This window comes from Manacus vitellinus, unplaced genomic scaffold (assembly GCF_001715985.3).
Source record: "Manacus vitellinus isolate BGI_N305 unplaced genomic scaffold, ASM171598v3 scaffold_26_pilon, whole genome shotgun sequence".
NCBI lineage: Eukaryota > Metazoa > Chordata > Aves > Passeriformes > Pipridae > Manacus > Manacus vitellinus.
This window is the reverse complement of record NW_021939960.1, coordinates 273,017-294,339: the sequence shown is the minus strand read 5'-3', so window position 1 is coordinate 294,339 and position 21,323 is coordinate 273,017. Positions and strand designations below refer to the sequence as shown.

Below are 21,323 nucleotides of genomic sequence, written 5' to 3'. Positions count from 1 at the left end.
CACCTTTCCTACAGCTCCAATGGGTTCCCATTTTAAAGCTTGTAGGGCCTGGAAATAGTGAGGAAATCTTGCCCAAACCCAATTTTAAGAACCTTCAGCTTTTAAACTCTTGAGCAGGAACCTTCTTTGCTCTCTGTTTGCACAGTGCCTAGTTCAGCAGGGTCCTGTCGTGACTAGGGGTCCTAAGTTCTACAGCAATACAAATAATAAATAAAAACCAGTAATACATAGTATATGAGCAATAATACCTACTTTATACCCTGTTTGTTTTTTGTTTTTTTTTTTTCAAAGACACACTGCACCCCAGCAAATACTCGAAAAATGTGGTAACAAAGTTACCGAAGTTGCAAGACAAACTGCAATCTGTTTGATGCAAATATTTAACCTTAAGGTTTCAAGTGGCTGGGAAACTCATCAGTGGCATTGCTTCACCAGCACCCAAAGGAACACAGAGCAGAGAGGTGGAACCGGTTCATGCACAGCCCTGGGAGTGGAGCAGAAACTGGGAGGAAACGTTTGTGTGGAGGCAGTGAATCCACAAACAGCTGCTCATCTCCACCATCTATTTTCATGCTTAAAGGGACTACGTGTGGGGAGAGAATTCCAGGGTTGTTTTTCTTCTGTGTTGGCCTTTTCATTTGGAAAAAAAACAAATAAAAAAGGAAAGAGATAAGGTAGACAAACCGTAATGAAATATTTCATGTATCCCCTATGGCTATCTCATTTTTCCCAAATGACTGCTGCACAAAATTAAAAAATGAAAAGACTGGGATTCGAGAACAAAATTATAAATTAAAAAGGAGACATTTAAAAGAGAATTTCCTAAGGGTTTCATTCCTTCCCCACTCTGCAGCAAGCAGAGCAAAAATACAATCCAAAAGAGGAGAGAAGAAGTCAGAGGGGATTAGAAAGTCCAGTCTTTCAGCCTGTCTCCCATTTTGCTAATTTTTACAGTAGGTTATTTAAGAAGCAGTAGATGTTCCAATAGAAAGCAGGCAGCAGCACACACAGGCATCATCTCCTCCTTCCAGTGAGGTCTGTGCAACCTCAGTCTCTTGCTCCAGGAAGGAGAGGTTTTCCTTCCCACACTTGTTACTGCCTTCAGTGTGGGAGAGGGGAGAAGCGCCTGCCAGAGATTGGGGTCTGGCACATCCGAGGGTCCCCTCCCTCCTCTGGGCTAAAAGGAACTCAAGTATTCCAGTGCAACCTCATATACAAATTTATACTGTTCCTGCAAGAGAGAACAGAAAGAAATGGCATTAGGATATGGGTGAATTCTTCAGAGCCTTGTTCTACAAGCAAAAATACCTCCTCTCCCTTTCTTATTCCCTTTGGCAGGACCAGGCAAACACTGATTGCCTTTTTATGTGATCCTGAACAAGCACTGCTAGGAGATGGTATCATCAATGGAAGAGAGAAGCACTCAAAGAGACAGCCCCAGTATGGACTATTCATTATTCACCTCCACACGTTGCTTTTGAGGCACGAACTCAGCGTGATCGATGGAGATGATTGAATTCAGGACAGTTTAATCTCCTGGGCTGCGGGGAGCAAGGCCTGGGGTTCGGGCTGCTATCCCTCCCTGGTTTCAAGGCATGTCACAGCATTCAGCACCACAGGCTGTGTGCATGGACAGGAGGACAGATCCCACCCCTTCCCACAGCCACGGTGCCAGCTCCTTGGGGTCTGACCTCCTGAAGCCAGCTGGGCACGGGAGGCAGTGTTCATCATTTTGCCAGGGCACCCTTTTCTGCTCAAAGAGAGAAGCAGGAGGACTCATTGCACATGCTAAAACAGAAGCCATTATAATTCTGATGGCTTCATGTTCTCATTCACTTTGATTCACCCTGAACGAAGCCACGACAATTTTTTACCTATCCTAAAGGCCCTGGAACATGCTGGGAGGGGAAACACACAGGAAAAAAAAAGCTTACCAGTGACTCCACCATGTTGGATTTGTTATTCCGTAGTGTTTTCACTATGTGGAACACATCAATGATGTTCTGCTGTTGGATCATCTCACACACACTGCAGATGGCACAGAAGGTGCCGCTGCGTCCCCCTCCGTTCCTGGGGGCACAGAAGAGAGGGGAAGGGGAAGCTGGTAGGGCTGAGGGACAGAGAGAACAACTCCCCCAGGGACACTAAGGAAGTCTGTAACTGGTCATGGACATTCAAGGGTTTTTGTGTACCTAAAGGGGCTCCAAGAGAGCTGGAGGGGGACTTTGGACAAGGGCATGAAGTGACAGGACAAGGGGGAATGGCTTCCCACTGCCAGAGGGCATATTGGGAAAGGAATTCTTCCCTGTGAGGGTGGGGAGGCCCTGGCACAGGTTGCCCAGAGAAGCTGTGGTTGCCCCATCCCTGGAAGTGTCCAAGGCCGGGTTGGACAGGGCTTGGAGTAACCTGGGTCAGTGGAAGGTGTCCCTGCCCATGGCAGGGGGTGGAGTGATGTGGTCTTTGCAGTGCTTTCCAACCCAAACCATTCCATGATTCTATGAAAGTGGAGACCTTCAGGGCAGGAGACAGGGATGGAAGGGCTAAGGGATTCCTGGCAGTGGTGGACAGGGATGCCCAGGGACTGCAGTGCTGCTCCTCAGTGCTCAGAGCAGCTCTGTGGGCAGAGCTGGGCACACGGCAGTGCTGCTTCGGGTCTGCCTGGGCTCCAGTCAGAGACCCACCCACCCACCAGGACCTAGCAGAGCTTTCTGAGCTACTCCTCACCACAACCAGCAAAACCTCTGGGCCAGGACACTATAATGCAGCACAATATTCAACCTGAAGTGCATTACAAACGTAATTGCACTTCGCTTTCCCGAGCTGAGGCCTGGCAAACCACCAGAACTCCAGACCCATGATCGGCGCTCTTCAGAGAGCACCGTGTGAAGGTTACAGACACTTCCCAGTCCTACTTACAGGCAGTGGACAACAGTCCGGCCATCCCTGCCATCGTACTGCTCCTGCCACTTCTCCAGCCTCCGCACCACCTTGAGCAGGGAGCGTTTGGAGGGAGGGGTGTCCCTGTAGGCCGGCCAGCCGATGTACTGCAGGTGCTGCACGATGCGATAGCCGTCCTGGGGCTGCAACAAAGGGCACACACTCAGGGCAGCAGGGCAGGAGGGACAGGGTAACACAGGGAGCACTGGTTACACGGCCTCCAGTGCTGTGTCCAGGTCTGGGCCCCTCAGTTTAGGAAGGATGTTGAGGGGCTGGAGTGTGTCCAGAGAAAGGCAGCAAGGCTGGGGAAGGGACTGGAGCACAAGTGGTGTGAGGATAGGCTGAGGGAGTTGGAGTTGTTCAGTCTGGAGAAGAGGAAGCTCAGGGGAGACCTCCTCACTCTCTACAACTCCCTGACTGGAGGGTGTATCCAGGTGGGGGTCAGTCTCTTCTTCCAGGAACCAGCAGTAGGACAAGAGGGCACAGCCTTGAGCTGTACCAGGGGAGGTTTAGGCTGGACATTAGGAAAAAATTCTTTACAGAGGGAGTGATCAGTGCCCAGTGAGGTGATGGGGTCACCATCCCTGGAGGTGTTTAAGAACAGACTGGTTGAGGCATCAGTGCCATGGTCTGGGTGACAAAGTGGTGTTGGGTCAAAGGTTGTCTCCATGATCTCTGAGGTCTTTTCCAGCCTAGTAAATTCTATGTTTCTGTGCTTCTGTCATCTTCCCCTCTGGAGCTCCTATCAGCACTGTTAACATCCTCCACCCTGGGTACCTGATACAGTGTGGAAACAAGGACTTTTCCATACTCTGGATAAAAAATATGACTTCAGATGTTACAGAGCCAGGCAGGATCTAGGATCCCTTGTTTGGTTTCCAGAATAAAGTTTCATCAGACTGTATGAACAGATTAAATAGACCAAATGTCTCTCTCCTACGCTGAAAGTGCCATAAGAAGTAAAGGCAGCCCTCAGAAATTCTCTGGGCACTGTGGAGGGAAAGGATCCTCACAGAGATGTTGGCAGCGCCCAGTGGTGCTGAACACAGATGGGTGCAGAGGGCTGTGAGTTCACAGCACCCACCCTGCCAGCCATGGCATGGACCAGCTCCGTCCTGAGAGTCACAGAGCCTCAGTCTGACCACCTTTATGACTCAAAGGCTCTCCCTGGTTCAGAGGGAGTTGGTTTGGGATACAGGACAATGTCTAATAGCTAACTGATTAATCAATTTGTGTAGCTGGACATGAGATTCCCTCTTCAGTGCCATTGTTGAACTGCTGCACAGGCTCTGAACACACAGACACCACTGTGTTAAACTGCTTGGAAATGTAATTTGTGGAACCTGCTTCCATTTCTGACTAGAAAAAAATGAAAAAAGGAACAACAAAGGAAACATAATCAATCTGGGAAAACAACTAATGAGAGAAAAATCCTGCACTGCAGCCCTGAAGTTGGATTGCCAGGGCCCAGTACACAGATAAACTTTGTTTCTATCATTTCAGCAGTCCTGGGGCTGAGGGATCCAGACAAAGAGTTGCTTACAGAAATGGCAGTTGCTTATTTATAGGGAAGACAGTGGCAATTGGGAATCCCAGTCTAGCCAGTAAACATTGCATCTGTCTTCAGAGCCACTGCTGAGTAGCTGACAGATGGAGAGCTGCTGACACTACCTCACTTTATTTCCTGCAATACTGATGCTTCTATATTGGCTGCTAAGTGATGAATTGTTCTCAAATACACACAGAAAAATGCTCACCATTTAAATACAGATTTTCAGCTCATATCATCCACTTTCTACTTTCAGCCAAGAGTCCTTTAGCAATACAGACTGATTAAATGTTAATTAAAGGAAGCAGCTGCAGTGGAATTTCATTCCTAGGTGAGAGATTCAGCACCTCTAAAACCACAGGTCTTGGCTCTGCCTCTTCCTCCTGCCAAAATACATTTTTGAGAATAACTGGGGAATGTGGTGTTTCAGGGATCTTACCCTGGCCATGTTGCAGATCCGGAATATCCGGTTGATGATGTCTTCATCAATGTCTGCTGAGACAAACTCCACCTGAATGGGGCCATAACAACAGGATGTCTTCTCTGGCCAGTACTGCATGCAGAGCTGCAGAGAACAGGACAAGAAACAGAAAGCATCTTAATTATTAACACGGAAATGCACATTCAGTCTTTTTTTTTTTTTTATTTATAACCAGCTCAAAATCCAGCGCCAATCTTGTATTACACGTCTTTGTTCACAGGAGACATCATTCTAGCTGCAAAAAGTTTTTATACCATGAATATGAAAAAAAAAAGTGTATTTTAGAACCTTGACTTTTTTCCCCTTTATTTTTGTATGAACACAATTTGGAACTGATCGAATTCTGGGGTCTAAAGGTGAGGAAAAGGTGGCTGACAAATGAAGCTTCTGTAGGGGTAGAGATTTAAAATGAACACTAAAAGATTAGTGTCTGTAGATAAATTTAATAAGAACCACAGAGGTTTGGTGTTAATGAGGAAACAGTACAGGCACCATGAAAATTAATCTTAATTCAAACAAACTGGAGTTTCTTTTTTCTGTGAGATGAACTTTTTAGCTTTGTGACTCTACCAGTGAGCAGGGCAGGGAGAATTAGTTTGTCCTGAGAGCAAGAAGAGCAGCTCTGGTTTCAGGGTGAATCTCTGAAGTTTGTGAAGCAGGTTGGAAGTCTTTTCCTTGTGCTGATATTACAGAACTGAAAGGACAAAAAAGATCCTATGCACACAAATTACAATGTAAGTATTCAAAATCCATCTGGAAATAGATTATGGGGAAAAAATATTTTGCATGAGATCTCATTAGCAGTTTCTGCTGAGATTGTGTTTCTTTCTGTTTTTCTTTCTTCCTATTTTTAAGTGTAATTTTTCAGAAGTTTTGAAACCCCCAGATGCTCATTTGAACTTGATCTCGAGCTTTTTCAAGTTCAATCACTGCCAGAAACAACGTCAAGTGTGTGAATGCTACTGCATTAATTCTGCACTCCTTTGATCACACAGGATTGAAATTGGGTGGGATATTCACACAATCTTAGGCATCTTTGCCCTTGTTAGTTTTTCAAGATTAAGCAAGCCAACCAAGACCACACAAGCAAGTCCTTTGAAGGTTGTCTTTACTCTTCATTCAGACTTTCAAGCTGCTTAGTGATCTCCTCTCAAAGCATCTGCCCAACAGGCAGGAGATGTGAGCTGAGCAGGAGCTCCAGGAAACAACCACAAGGTGCAGCAGAAAGCAGAAAAAGATTAAACATTTCCTTAATATTAAAAATCTGCTTTTCCTAGAGCAGGTCTGTGAATGGCCACACTTCATGAAAGACATTGAGGGGTTGGAGAGTGCCCAGGGAAGGGAATGGAGCTGGGAAGGGGCTGGAGCACCAGGAGCAGCTGAGGGAGCTGGGGGAGCTCAGCCTGGAGAAAAAGAGGCTCAGGGGGGACCTTCTGGCTCTGTAACTCCCTGACAGGAGGGGGGAGCTGGAGGGGTCAGGCTCTGCTCCCAGGGAACAAGGGACAGGAGGAGAGGGAATGGCCTCAAGCTGTGCCACGGGAGGTTTAGATTGGATATTGGGAACATTTCTTCACAGAAAGGGTGTTTAAACATTGGAACAGGCTGCCCAGGGCAGTGGTGGAGTCCCCATCCCTGGAGAGATATAAAAGCTGTGTAGATGTGGCCCTTGGGGACATGGTTTAGTGGTGGCCTTGGCAGTGCTGGGGGAACAGTTGGACTCAATGGTCTCAGAGGTCTTTTCCACCTTAAATGATTCCATGACATCAAACTGTCACACCTTGCCCTGATAGCTCATAAAATACAAACTTTAAAGTCATCCTTAACTCCCAGCAGTGCCACCTGGGTGTTCCAGCACGGGCTGCAGTCTCCAGCTGGTGACCCTGTGCTACAGGAACTGTCAAAGTGACTTTTCTGCACTGCCAAATCCCCCTTTCTGTGCCTACAGGGTACATCAGAAAAACAAAACTTTGCTAGCAAAAAACAAAGCAAGGAAAAGCCTTGTGCAGAAAGATAGTCACAAGAACAGCACTGGCTGAGGCTGATAGGTTTGTGTTTTCCAAGAACCCAGTCTGAGAAAGCGTGTCATTTCCAGAAAAAGCTGTGTTTTCCTTTGAAGTGTCAGGGAAAAAAAGAAAAAGATGAAATTTGCCTGTGGATTCAATGCCAAGATGCAGAATCAAGGAGGGTAGACTGGAGAGGAGGCAGCAAATGCAGAGGATCTCAGGGTGGTAGATCACAGGGTGGTAGGACTCTGGAGGTCACCAAAAGAACCCACAGCTGAGTAGAGCTCTCCCCGTGGCTGGGAATGGAATCCCACAGCACCCACTCTGATGGGAGATCCCCTCCAGGAATGGGGGGATTGGTTTCTCCACCACCATCAAAAAAAGAGACCAATAATTTTGCTGCCTTCAAGTGTGGTAAGACAGAGAAGAGACAAATCAAAAATTAATCCATGAAGTGCCAGCTACTTGAGGGTTCCTCTCCTCTCCTGTAACAAGTGCTGTAATGGGTGAATTAGCCATGCCAAATGTACTCTTCACACAAATTGCATGATTATGCCTTTCTGAAAGCTGTTATCTTCTGCCACTCACTGGCAAGGTGGCTGGAGACACCAGCACAGGAGGAATGGCAGCAGCTCCTCCCCAGCAGGCTCCAATCCTGAAAATGATGGTGTGCTTAGCAGCCAAAAACCAACTTACGCGTGGAATTAAAAAGAAAAAATAAAAATACAAAGCACTGTGATCTTCTGGAGAACCTGTGCAAAACGCACTTCTCAGTATTACAGAATTGCACTGGAAATCTCAGGGGAAGGATCCTTCAAATTATTTCAGCTCCCTTGGGTTCATTCTCCTGGAAATGCCATGGGAATGGGCAAGCATGAAGCACACTGGGAATTGGCAGGGAATATTTTTCTCAACCAAAGACAGAAAAAATATGAAAGAGAACAGGAAAGGGAAGGAAGTGAGTTTGGGAGGAAAATTTCAGCCCAAACCCCACAAAGTATTTATGTAATATATAAAATACTTACATAAAACTTCCTTATACTTTTAAATATATAAATTTTTAATATACTTTTGTATATATGAAACTTTTCATACATGTATATGAAAGTGTTTATCTAATATATATTTATATATCTTTGAGTTTGGAGAAGACAAGGCTTTAGGGAGACCTTACAGCAGCCTTTCAGTATGCAAAAGGAGCTTACAGGAATGCTGGAGAGAGACTTTTCAGAGGGGTATGGAGTGACAGGACAAGGAGGAATGGCTTCAAGCTGATAAAGAGTAGGTTTAGGTTAGATATTAGGAAGAAATCCTTCCCTGAGAGGGTGGGGAGGCCCTGGCACAGGTTGCCCAGAGAAGCTGTGGCTGCCCCATCCCTGGAAGTGTCCAAGGGCAGGTTGGACGGGGCTTGGAGCAACCTGGGCTAGTGGAAAGTGTCCCTGCCCATGGCAGGGGGTGGAATGAGGTGGTCTTTAAGGTTCCTTCCAACTCAAACCCTTCTATGATTCTATGATCCTTGTTAAATACAGTAACAATCAGCTGCCTTAGAAGGAGCCAGGCATGTGGACTTACTCTTCATTACACCCCAAAACATCACCTATTACTTTCCAGCTCCCCCTCCTTTATTGGGGTGGGGAGACAGGGCACAAGAAAATGGCAGCAGAAACTCTCTGAAAACCACCTGGATTTGAGAAGGGAGTTAAATGATGGACAAGATGAAGAATCACCCACCTGTGCTGCATCCATCTCATTCAGCATCACCACAGAGGAGCAGTTGTAATCAAACACCAGCCTCCAGAAGTCTGCGATGGTGTTGGGCAGAGGGTGCTGGGTTACAATAAAGGCAGCAGGTTGCTTGTGGCTCTAACAAAAGAACAAGATTAGTTAAAAAAAAAAAAAAAATTCAATCAACTTTTATTCAAAGGAATATTATGCCCAGGAGGCTCTGGCAAGGCAATCTGAGCCATTTAACCAGATTATACAAATCACATATCCCTCTCCTTGTTATCTCACTGCAATGAATGAGCGGCTCATAATGGGATTCTTTTGCTCCCAATGAAGACATTTCATTAAAGAAGTGTCACAAGAGCAGAGATTACCCAAATCAATTATTTATATTTTGAGACTCAGCAAATAATATTAATTCTACTATTACTACTACTACTACTATCAGTAATATTAATAATTGGAAAGAAAACAGCTGGAAGCAAATGCTCTCCCTTTCTGCTGCGATGGCCTCGAGGAACTCCAGAAGGGATTAGCCCTGTCTGTTATTGCTGTCTGGGGATGGAGTGTGACAGAGGTGGCACATTTGGATCCCAGCCATCCTTTGTGAGCTTGTGGGACAATATTCAGAGCCTGTGACAATGGCATTTCATTTCTGATGCTATTCTTTCCCCTCAAAAGGGTCCCCTGACCTCAGTCTCCCTAAGCACAGAGGGGTGGGACTGTGCTCCTGACCTCTGTGGGGCCGTGTTAATGAATGTTTGTGAGGCTCCCTGAGATGAAAAAGAACAAGCTGAAAACTTTATTGCCTTCCAAGCACGGCAGGCAATGTGTAAATGAGCCCAGAAACTGCACAGGCCTTCGTGCTGTACGTCTGTGAAGCAGAGCTCAGTCAAAAGGAGCACTAATTCTGCAGAAAAAGGAAAAAAAAAAAACCAAAACAAAAAGCCCACAGAATAAAAAATTTTGAACTTATAGCAAAGAAACAAGTAAAATCCTAAAGTATTAAGCTGGCCATTGTGGGGGGGTTGCCTTTCCTCCTCCATGTGAGTCAGATGTGGGTGGAAGTGCTGAGCAGACCGTTCTGGGAGGGGGAGAAGGTGCAGTGCACACTTTGCCCCAGCTTGTTTTAGGGGAAGGTGAGGGACAGTATTTCTCCTTTCTTCTTAACAAACCATTTTGCAGATGCAAACCTGGCTTTCCAGTGATTCTCACGGGAAAGATCCTAAGGTCTGTTCACTGGAAAGGGACAGAGGACATGAAGAGGAAAGGTGAGGAGTCTCTAAATCTGCTGGGGGAGAATTCCTGCCCTCTGTGGGCAGCAGGAGCCCTTTGGCTGTATTCCCAAAAGCTAACTCAAGGCAGAAGAGGCTGGTTTTGAATACTCTGCCTGAGACAGTCCCAGCTCAGTTGTAGCATGAGCCCAGGGCTTCACACCCTGAGGGAAGGTTCAAATGGCTCTCTGTGCCTAAGGTTAATTTTGGTTGACAGATGGCCTTCCTGAGACATTCATGCCTCCAAACACGGGCTGTAACCCATCCCAGGTGTACCATTCCCCTTCCTGCTCCACCACTTCTTCCATCACAGCTTTCATGTAATACACCAAGCAAGTCAAACAAGATTCGGGGAGAAGTTTAAAACCAGAAATGAACAAGAGAAATCTGTAAATAAAATAATCAGCACTGGGACTGTGCTGTCAGGAGTTCCCCAGCACGTGCCTGTCCTCACACAATGACAGAACTGACAATGGTTCGAGGCAATATGGGATGGATGGTCTCCTCTAAGAGTTCATGCTCAGTGCAAACCTTCAGACATGAAGCCACTGGGGAAAAAAAGAATTTGCAAGGTCTGTCCTCAACAGGAACAGCTATGAAAATGTGGGATTTTGGCTGTTCCCCTCTGATTATTATTTTCCCCAAAATTTGCTGATTCCTCTTTGGAAGGATAAAGGAGAGCCAGAGAAGATCGCAGTGGCTGAATTTCTATGACAGGTGAAAAATTCCTTTGTACTAAAAAAAAAATAAAAAAAAATCATACAAATTTTGTGGGGAAGGATACAAATATTAGCAAAGTGATTGGAAGTAATGAGGGCTGAAATGTGCAAACATTCCCAGTCCCTAAGAAACCAGAGAAGAATAGATTGTGCTTCTTCAGAGTTGCAAAAGCACAAAACACACTTTAAAAAAAAAAAGTTTCCTTAGGCATGTTTGTAATGAAAACATCACAGTCTTTCTGAAAAAATCTAAAATAAATTCTGTGACCATTTGACTGAACCTCTTAAATGCAGAAGCATCACTGTTTCCCAAAGACTGAAGACCAGACAAAATTAAAAAAGACTGATCCTGATGTTGCTGAGGAAAAAATGATGACATTTCACCCTGGATCATATTTACCCATACTCCAACTGCAATAATTAGTGGCTTTAAAGACATCTCTGTCCAAAGGCATCACAGCAAAAAGAAACCATCAACATAATTCACCCTCCACAGCTGACCTGTGCTGGGAGATTTGAGCCCATAAACAAAGCAAGGGAAAATGCCTTCAGACAGAGTCACATCAGCTCAGCTCATGTCCTTCAGCCTGAAAATATTTTCCACATCTGATCCCTGCAGTCCCACGTTCTTAACTGCACAAGCTCTAATCAATCACTTGCTCCACACTGCAAATTATTCTTTCCAAAGAAAAACACTTCTCTTCCCAACATATGCAAAACCCAGTGTATGGGAAGAGCTTTGCCACCACTTCTTTGTGTCTCTCTACGATCCAACCTCAGACTGCAAGCTCAGGAGCTCCTTTGCAAAAAAATTTCTACCAGTGTGATGCAGAATGAGTGTGTGTGATAATCACAGTCTAGATTATACAGAACCACAGAATGAACCAGGTTGGAGAAGACCTCTGAGATCACTGAGTCCAACCTTTGACCCAACACCATCTCATCTACTAGACCATGGCACCACATCCAGCCTCTTCCTAAATACTTCCATTTCTGGGAAGAAGAGGAAATTCACGTTTGGAGACCCAGTGATGCCTTAAGACTCTTCTAGTTTTTTGGTTTTTCTAATTTTTATAAGCTTTATAAGTAGTTATATAATAGAAGCAGATTTTAGAAGCAGCAGCCCTTATTCCTTTACCCTTTAGCACGGTAGTTTACACATTCCTCAACCCCTACATAACCCATTCCATGCTCCCATATCAATATCCCCTGAATTCCAGTAGAAAATGTTTAGTCTCTCTTTAAGAGCAGGCCCTTTTGTTTAAGAACACTTGTGCCTTGGCCTGAACTGCAAAAGTACAGTCAAGAAACTGGGTGACCGTGTACCCTTTGTGCTCTGAGAAGATGAAGATGATGAAGAAGTGGTCTTGAAAATCCTCCAGCCCCAATTCCAAGGAGGTGGGACGGGAGTGGCCTAGGGCAAAAGTTATGGGGTGGAAACCCTTGGGATTGGACAGACAATATTATAAATTGTAACACCTGTACACGGCCGGGGCACATCATGTAATCTTTGTGCCTAGGCACAAATTAAACCCTTTTCTTATCTCATCCTCAATTAAACTGCCCTGGAGCTTTCTTCCCTCAGCTCCTGCAGGCAAGGCCAGAAATCAGAGGCAAATAAGTTTTTTTGCTTCCCACCCCTTTCCCCCAGAAAATCATCCCGAGAAGCAACAAAAGGCCGAGCCTGGTGTGTCGGGGCGGTTCTTACATCCATGAGGGCAGCATTGATGTAGTTGCTGGACTCTCCATCCACGGAGATGAGGAAGGGCAGGCAGCGGTCCAGGGGCAGCACGTCCATGCAGCGGTTCTTGTCGTGGTTGCGGGGCAGGAGCCCGATGCTGCAATCCTCCGGCCGCACCCGCGGCGTCACGATGTTCAGGGTCTGGGCCAGGGCCCCGGGGAGAGGGGGGACAGGGAGAGAGACAGAAACAGGCTGAGTGCCTTGGCATTGGCTCCCAAGAAGGATGTGGTGCCTCAGAGCTTTTTTGATTTTTAATTTTTACAGATTTTAGAAGTAGATTTAATGTAGCTGTATTATATCCCTTACCCTGGAGCATAATGGTTACAAATACCCAACCCTACTACCCCATCTCATATCAATCCCTCAGAATTCCTTTAGCCTGTTTAGTCTTCTTTTCAAGGTAGAATTGTAGAAAAACACCTTAAGACCTGGACCAGAAGATATCACACAGACACAGTGACCTTCAAGTCCAGAACTTTGGAAGAACTCCAAAGACTGTATGTGCTGTGAAGAAGATGAATATGAGGAAGAAGGGGTCCCAAATGCCCCCAGACTCAATTCCTGAAGGGGTTGGGGGTCAGAACAGGGCAGAACAGGGGGGTGGACAAATTGGGATTGGATGGACCTTATTATAAAATCATAGAACCATTGTCTGAGCGGGTGCATGGTGTGTATTCCTTTAGGCCTATGAACTCATTAAAGGACCTGCTCTCTTTATCTTATCTCCTACACTAAATTGGCCTGGAGTCTTTTTCTCCACGGTCTTTTAGGCAACAATGCCTCATGCAAAATATGATTATTTTAAATGCACTTCCACTCGCAGATTTTGGGATCCCAGAGAAGGAAAACGAAGGAGCACCGAGGAGGTTGTTGCTTTTGTACATTTGAATCACACACCTCCCAACCATTTCCAGCTCTAAAACCCCAGAGCAGTCAGACAATATTCCTTTTCTTTCCTAGAAGCTGGAAATAGCTGTCACAGGGGCAAGCTGCAGCTTTGAGCTCCTCACTCCTCCTGTTTCTCCCATCCCTAGGCTGGAAGCTCTCATCCTTCTCCCTCTGCAAGAGGGTCCTGTGCAGGTGTACCCTGAGTATTGACTCACCCAGCAGGTCAGACTGGGTTCAAATCCTCCCGTGATTCCTCAGTCAAACTACGGATTTATCTTAGCAATGCACACAAAAATCTAAGAGAAAATATATTTTTCCTTCTTTTTAACAGGAAAGCCTATTTGTTTCATACATTATTTAGATTGCTACTTTCCTTTTGGAGTGACACAGAGGATGCTTCACTTACATAGTCATACCTAATCTCTGGAGTCTTGCTGTCAAGTCTTTTTCTGTTATCTGTCTTTTCCGCAGCTTGACAAACTGTATTTCTTTAAATATATTTTTCTTTTGTGTTTTCTGTTGTGGAGGCCTCCTGACAAACCAGTCCAGGTTGGTCAGCAGGGATCAAAAACAGCAAATCAAAGCAAACACATCTTAACACCAGCACATAAGTGGTGGTAGATCAGTGGCTATCTGATGTCATTCTACTTTCTTTTGTTATGTGTTCTCTTCCTGAGCAAAGCCCATGGAGTAATACAGTGAACTCTTTGCAACCAGAGGAACACAAAATATTTAGGGGTCAAAAAAAACCTTAGAAAGGGCTTGACTTCTGCTACAGAGAGGTTATGGGTGGAGAAAAGAGGAGGGACAAACAATCTGAGATAAAAAACGTGTCAAAGTGTAAGATTTGAAATTATCTAGGTGCTATAAATTCTGCAGGTTCTACAGAAAGGCCCTTATCTGGAGGTGGAAGGCAGGTTGGATGGGGAAAAAACATGAAATCTCAAATCTCTGACAATGCAGATAATCAGGCAGGTGGACTTGTTAGAGTGTCTGTTTTACACCCTTCCCCTCTCTCCCTTGTTTCTGTACTGACTCAGATTACAAAAGCTCTCCAGAACAAGCTTTTGTGTGTTTGGACAACATGTAGTGCATGAGAAACACATCCTGCCTTACCTGAGGGCCAGTGGGACCTAAACAATACAAACTGCATCCCCAGACCTACAGTTAGATCAGCTGGTTCACAGAAATTGCAGCAAAGATACCCAGCTTCTGCATTAAACCCAGACAATTAGGGCTGAAGTATGCTCTGAGCCAAAATCCTGTAAAAATAGATCCTACAACCAGACAGACACCGAACCTCTTATGCAAAGTACATTTGCAAAGAGCATTTCCTTCCCACAGGAGCTGCCAGTCCCTGGCAGCTCAAAAGAACAAGCGCAGAGGTGACAAATCTTGTCTCATATCATGACAAAATACACCCAGCAAGTGAGGACTATTTTTTTTTCCAGTGGTGTAACAGCTTTTGATGAAGTTTGGCTTCGGCTCCTTCATGCGAAGCATTCAGAATCAGAAACACTTTTATAGATCTGCTGTGCCTTGATAAAACCAGACCTTTTTTTAATTGAACTGTCATCAGTTGGGATCCGCTTTCTTTATCTCACTACACCAACCCTGATGATTCCCTGCAAGGCTTCAGATAAAAAACACATATTCTCCCTCTGCATAGAGAGGGAGGAAAAGAGGCCTCTGACTCACTTTGGGGCTCCCAGAAGACATTCTCTTGCTAGAAAAGATACTTTCCTGGGAAAGGGGGTGGGAATTTACTACAATGAAAGAAATCTTCATCTTTTTATGGTTGACTACAAGTGGTTTTAACAAACAGTAGAGGTTTCTCTCCTTACCATCAAATTCACCTTGACCCAAATTTCCCACAATCTTTCTCACAAATTTTGCCCAAAAATTTCCCATAAATATTTCCCACAATTTTTTTTTCCATATATTGGTGTTTGCAGAAAATCATAAAATCTCAGAATGGTTTGGATTGGATCACCTTAAAGTCATGAGCAGGGACACTTTCCACTAGACCAGGTTTCTCCAAGCCCCATCCAGTCTGGCCTTAAACACTTCCAGGGATGGAGCATCCACAACTTCTTTGTTCAACCTATGCCAGGGCCTCACCACCCTCACAGGGATGGGGAAAAAGACTGGAAAACTTAATTCAGTGTTCTGCAGGGTCAGTTCCCCACTGTGTGAGAGGTACAGCTGCACAGGGTTCATGGTTTGAGTGTCTCAATTTATTAGGGTGGGATAAACAACAGTGACAGTAAACAGTGGAGGGGTTCCCATTTCCTTGCTTGCCCCCACTAATTCAGCACTTGTGAGTTTTCCTGTACATCACTTTGGGTCTCATCACCAGGTACTTGGCAAAACACCTGCAGTGAACTGAGAGATTCAGTTCATTGAGAACTAATAATAGCCAAAATAATGCTCACTGAGCTCCCTCTCTCCTCTGTGTGGAAGGTTGTCAACAAGTTGATTGTCAAGACTTGGGAGCAGTGTATGAGCCAAAAGAATGGATAATAAGCTACCTTGAGGGATAAATGTTTCTGCATAAATTATAGAAGAAAATGAACAGAGTATTTGTTGAAATGAGAAATACAACATTACGTGTGAGAATCAGTACCCTTGCTCTGCTGAAGTAACAGGGAAATTTTTTTCCTTGCCAAAGGCTGAAAAATCTATGCTCAAAAGCAAACCTCTGCCTGATCCAGGAGTAATAACAAAAATCATCTGAAATCAGACCTTGGCTCAGTGTCCCCCTCCTCTGCTCTGCTGGAAATTGTAAAATAACACACAGAAACTGATTAAACACCTTCTATACACCAACTGCAGTGATATATCAAATTACCTGAAACTCATCTTTTATCTGGCTGGAATTGGTCTGTGGATCCAGCCTGCTGATGTTGTAATAGATGGATCTGAACTCACAAACTGGAATGGCCGTGTTGCCACAGAGACATGCCTCCAAAATGGCATCATGGACAAACACATACTGCTCCTGCACAGAAGAGGGATGAGACGTTAAAATCATATTTAGAATATGGATCATGAAACATCACAGTTTTTCCCCCCTTAAATCATGCCCAATATGCATATTTGGCTCTGTTTCACGTGGAGACAAATTACACAGTGTGCTATGTGACAGCTTTGTGAGCATATTTCATCCATCACTGGATGTGAGGTCTCATGTATTCACTTCAAATTTACAAGTAAAATGGGAAGTTGCCACTCTCAGGAACGTCGGGACAAAATGGGGGTGGGCTGAGGAGGAAATCAGGGTGTAAAGCCTTTCTGTTCATAATTGTGAGGCAATGGTCAGGAATAGGCTTCTGATAATAGCAGAGAATCACAGAAGTGTTTATGGTGGAAAAGACCTCTAAGGTCATCAAGTCCAACCATCACCCAGCACTGCCAAGCCCACCACTAAATCATGTCCCCAAGTGCCACATCAACATGTCTGTTAAAGCCCTCCAGGGATGGGGACTCCACCACATCTGTCCCTGGACAGCCTGTTCCAGGGCTTGACAATCCTTTGGTGAAGCAATTTTCCCTAATTTTCCATCTAAACCTCCCCTGGCACAACAGTACAAAACCAACTGTCCTAACATGTCACCTCCATTCATGTCTTCAGAATCATGGACTCTTGGTATTCTGGGTAAAGCTCTTGCCCTGAAGTAAATACGGAAATTCCAACCAAGTTAACAGCCCTTCTCCATTCCAGGCTATTGTCCTGTTCCTCAGGAGGGGAAGGCATTAAAGGACACACATAAAACTTGTGCAGCAGGAGCACAGTTCCACAGGATCTGTGCAGCTGCCAGACACTACACGATGGAGCAGAGCTTGCTTAATCAGCACCCAGAGCTGGAATCAAGGATGTTTTCTTTGTTTAGCTCCAACTGATGTACACGAGGTACTACTGGAGCCTGCAGTGTGCCTATGAATGAGTCATGAGAGGATTCAGGAGCTCTTTTTTCCTACTATGAGAATAAAATTAATCAGCAATGCACAGACCTAAACTTTGAAGGTTTGCCCTCCTGTCTGGGAGACCCCGAGTAGCTGCCAGCGAACGTGATTCGATGCCCATCTGGGGGCATGTTCAGCCTCTGAAAGTTCTGCATAATCACAGCACAGAGCAAGTGCTGACTTAATGAATTGCTGGGTTGCTGTTGAGTGGAGAAGCCAACAGAAAAGCAGCACCTTGGAAAGGGAGAGCTGCTGGCACCCACCTCTGTCTGCACCAAGTTGACCCTCTGGGACCGCAGCTCCCGCACGCAGTTAAAAATGTCCACCACGCCCTCGTTCTCTGCCATGTCGAGCATGATGTCAATGGCAATAAAGCAGCCTGTTCTCCCTGCCCCAGCACTGGAAAAGAGAAAAACCAGGAGGCTCTGGGTGACCCAGGGAGCATGGAGAGGCAGGACTCTGTGGAGGAGAAAATAACAGCAGCACACACACTGCTGTCTTCTCCTGGGAGCTGCTCCCGCTCCCTGTTGGGTTCATTTTTCTGTGAAGCTAAATCAGCTTGGGATTCAAGAGAATGAGGTGAAATAAAGTTTCTTGAAAGGGAAATGGACCTAGGCAGCAGAAAGAAAAGCTTTGTGTTATTCAACAGTAACAAAAAATTGTGTAAATAATCATTACGATTTCACAGGTCTGTTCACTTGCACCCCTCTCACCACACAGGATGTGGGAGAGCAGCCTCTGGGTTGCAAAGAGACACAATCCCAGAGATTTTCTTCTAGGGGACTCCTTAAAAGGCATGCACACCTTTACTCCAGTGGGTATGATGAAAGGGGCTCACTCTTCCACCTCAAACACTCCCTTTCCCTTTTTAATCCGGAGGAGTTTGGGTCCTGAGGAGGGTGATCTCAAGTCACAGACTGTAAAATCGCAGAGAAAGGAGCTCGAGGCTACTCAAACCCTGCTGCTCGTGAGAACTGGGCCATCTCCTGCAAAACTGTGTTGTCATCGTGTCCTCCTTCCCTCCCGGGAAATCATCCAAGCTGCTTAGGTGTGAAGGATAGAGAGAGGAGAACGCCTCTTCACATTGCTCCCAAGGAAGGAGGAAAGCTCTGCTCAAATCAGGGAAACTTCAGCTGCCTGAAAACTCCAGCAGAGCCAAAAGCAAGGAGATATGAATGACCATAAATTAATGGACCAGATTAATCAACGGCTGAATAGAGAGACGATATTTTTCATTTGCAGAATTTTAATGAATAAGTGGCATTTCCTCTCCCTTTATCTCTCAGCTTTTCAGAAATTTAACAAATAGTTATAACATTTCTATATTTAGAGGATCCTGGCACTTCATAAATATCGAACAGTGATATTATCCAGCCAGGCATCGGTGGGGAGAATTTGGTAATTACCACTTAAAGCAAGTCATTAAAATTCAAAAGCAGATAAATAACACAGAGGAAATGGCTTTTATTCATTAAAATGGGAAGGGTGAAAAATCTCTCCTTGCTTTCTTGGTGACAATGAATCAGGTTGAGACACCTTCCAAGGCATGTCACGGCACCAGGGTAGCAAACTCAGACCCCGAGCTCTAAATGAGTCCCTTCTGCCAGCTCCTCAGGCTTAGTTCTATTTGATTATAAAACTGATTAATTGCTTGCTAAAAAAACCACTCCAACCAAATAAAACACCCACCCAAACCAAAACTGTTTTAAAAAGATAAGATTTAATTGATTTTCCTTTTTAAAATAGTCGTGGGATGTGCTCTCTCAAGACACAGTGTGGGAATTAGTGGTAATTCCCTGTGGATTGATTAGGGGTGAGATTTTGGGACAGCCAGCCCTGCTCTTCAGGCTTGTACTCCAGCCATGTCTTCTTTAGATCACACATGCCCTGTGCCCTGCAGACATAACTGCTGCTACAAACCCAAACTCTGGTTTCATAGCAATGTCTTCCCTTGCATTTGAAGTCACTTAACTCCTCTCATTTACCAGTTGAAAGGCACTGGGCAGGTTTTTAGCCTGACATTCCCATTCCAGCTTCCTGGGCTTTCAGAAAGCCAAGGTGCCCACGGGCTGGCAGCCAGACTAATATTTCAGATCACAAAATCATCGAATGGTTTGTGTTGGAAGGGACCTTAAAGATCATGTTGTTCCAGCTCCCCTGCTGCGGGCAGGGACACCTTTTACCAGACCAGAGAAGACCTTTGATGCTGGTACAAAGCTGAGCTGCAGCACATGTGGGTACAGAGAAGCAAAGCTGCTTTAAAATTCCCTTTTTGTCGGCATTGTCCCTTCTGCCACACGAGGTTTGTTCAGCCTGGAATGGCTGTCCCAGATATTTACCACTTTCCCAGCTTTGCTATGAGCACTTAACAGAGTACAGGACACCAGGGGGTCTTCTACATTTAAAAGGCCCTCTCTGCCCTACTTCCATCATCTCCAACTCAGCCAGCTTGGCTCCAAAGCTGCCACTTCAGGAAAGGAAAACACGTTTCCCTTTGTTTGCTGGCGAGACCCACAGATCATGCTCTCAAACAAAGGAGTTGGTTACTGGCAGACAGGAAGAAAAGAGGTGGAAAGAGCTGCAGGAGGAGAGGCTCAGGTGGAGGGCTGGCATACCTGCAGTGCACCACGATGGGTCCTGCCTCGGGGGGGTTGAGGAACTTCACCTGGCGCACGAAGCCCAGCAGGCCCGTGGCGTAGCAGGGGACGCCGTGGTCCGGCCAGCTGGTGAAGTGGAACTGCCGAATCTCTCGGATCTCATGGTAGCCTTTCTGAGGAGACAACACAGCCTCTATTTTTCTTCCATCAGGCTGCAATCGGCACATTCTGACCCCTGCTCCCTTCCCTCACACAGAGGGATAACAAACACTGAGCTCTCACTGCACACAGGGACAGGTCCGATCCTGCCTTTCGCTCCCAAAAGTTTTGATCTGGACTCCAATTGCCAGTGAAGTGAGCACTGTGAGGGTGGATACCAGCTCCCAGTTCAAACCCAGCTCATTAGGCATGTCCAAGGGTGACCTCAGCCCCAGCACACCGTGGCTGTGCTTATCCACCTTCCTTGGTGTCATTATAAACCACCCAGAAGTCACTCCTAAACCCTGTTTGAGGCATTGAAGCAACAGCCTCAGGAATGAAGACCCAGAGAGGGGGCATGTCCCAAGACATGGTAGATTTTCTGCAACAAATTCTCAGCTGGAGATACTACTGGCAGGGAAAAGGGCAGAAACTGGTACCCACACCCATCACTTGGCTTTTCTGGTGAGATGAAGTTCTTGGTAGGTGACAATTGGCACCTCTTGTATGTGCCCTGCTAAGGGTAACCCCGAACTGTTGGTCAACTGTGATGTCTTAGACAGGAAATGTGGGTGGAATCCAGCAGCAGGTCCTCTACCCTGTCAGATTTTGGCATCAGCACTTCTCACCAACTTCTTCAGTGATTTAATGAAATATGGAGCTGATGTATCAGAAAACTGAAACAATATTCCCAGCATGGCTGAAGTTCATTTAGCAGGAGTTTTGGAAAAGGTTTAAAACCACTTACTGAGTGTTTGGAAAGTAATTTGGACAGACCTGGAATACTCTGACACTTAGGCTTCCAATTTTTAATTACAAGTAACAAAATCTCCCAAATCATGCCAATTTGGGGATAGTTTTTATACTCTTGCTTTTATTCCATTCTCATTTCTGTTCAAAGGGGACTCTACCTGGCATCCAGTTTAACTGGTACCTTTTTTCATCTGCCATTTGCCACTGTGAAACAAGACAGTTATTATTCCTGGCATATCATCAGCTATCTGCTGGCTTTTGGATGCATTTAAACTTCATGCACTGTGGATTCTACTTCTGTGGCTCCATCAAGATGTTCCTGTAAAATCATTTGTCCAAAAATGGAATCTCTGTCAAAAAATTTAGTTTTCTGAAGTGAAACCTGTCCAAATAGTCACAGCTCCCATCTCCAGGAGCATTCTGGATATTTTTCCCAGAGTTCCCATTTCTGAACACAAATGAAGTGTTGCATCAAAATTTCAGCTGCCTGAA

The 21,323-nt window shown here is 45.4% G+C and overlaps 1 protein-coding gene across 6 annotated transcripts in view; it reads right to left on the bottom strand.

The window, feature by feature from the left end:
* Positions 1–621: 621 nt before the first annotated feature.
* PTPRT (protein tyrosine phosphatase receptor type T) overlaps positions 622–21,323 on the bottom strand; it is a 272,419-nt gene continuing 251,717 nt past the window's right edge. For 5 of the 6 annotated variants that reach the window (XM_018073971.2, XM_018073972.2, XM_018073973.2 and 2 more), the window contains 9 exons: positions 19,899–20,053; positions 17,547–17,682; positions 16,169–16,318; positions 12,397–12,570; positions 8,702–8,833; positions 4,926–5,051; positions 2,917–3,080; positions 1,935–2,070; positions 622–1,231 (listed from right to left, as the gene is read on the bottom strand). In XM_018073971.2, coding sequence (XP_017929460.1) covers positions 1,178–1,231; positions 1,935–2,070; positions 2,917–3,080; positions 4,926–5,051; positions 8,702–8,833; positions 12,397–12,570; positions 16,169–16,318; positions 17,547–17,682; positions 19,899–20,053 — 1,227 coding nt within the window. In that variant the 3' untranslated portion in view covers positions 622–1,177. The remainder of the gene's footprint in view (positions 1,232–1,934; positions 2,071–2,916; positions 3,081–4,925; positions 5,052–8,701; positions 8,834–12,396; positions 12,571–16,168; positions 16,319–17,546; positions 17,683–19,898; positions 20,054–21,323) is intronic. The other variant, XM_018073978.3, reaches the window with a different exon arrangement.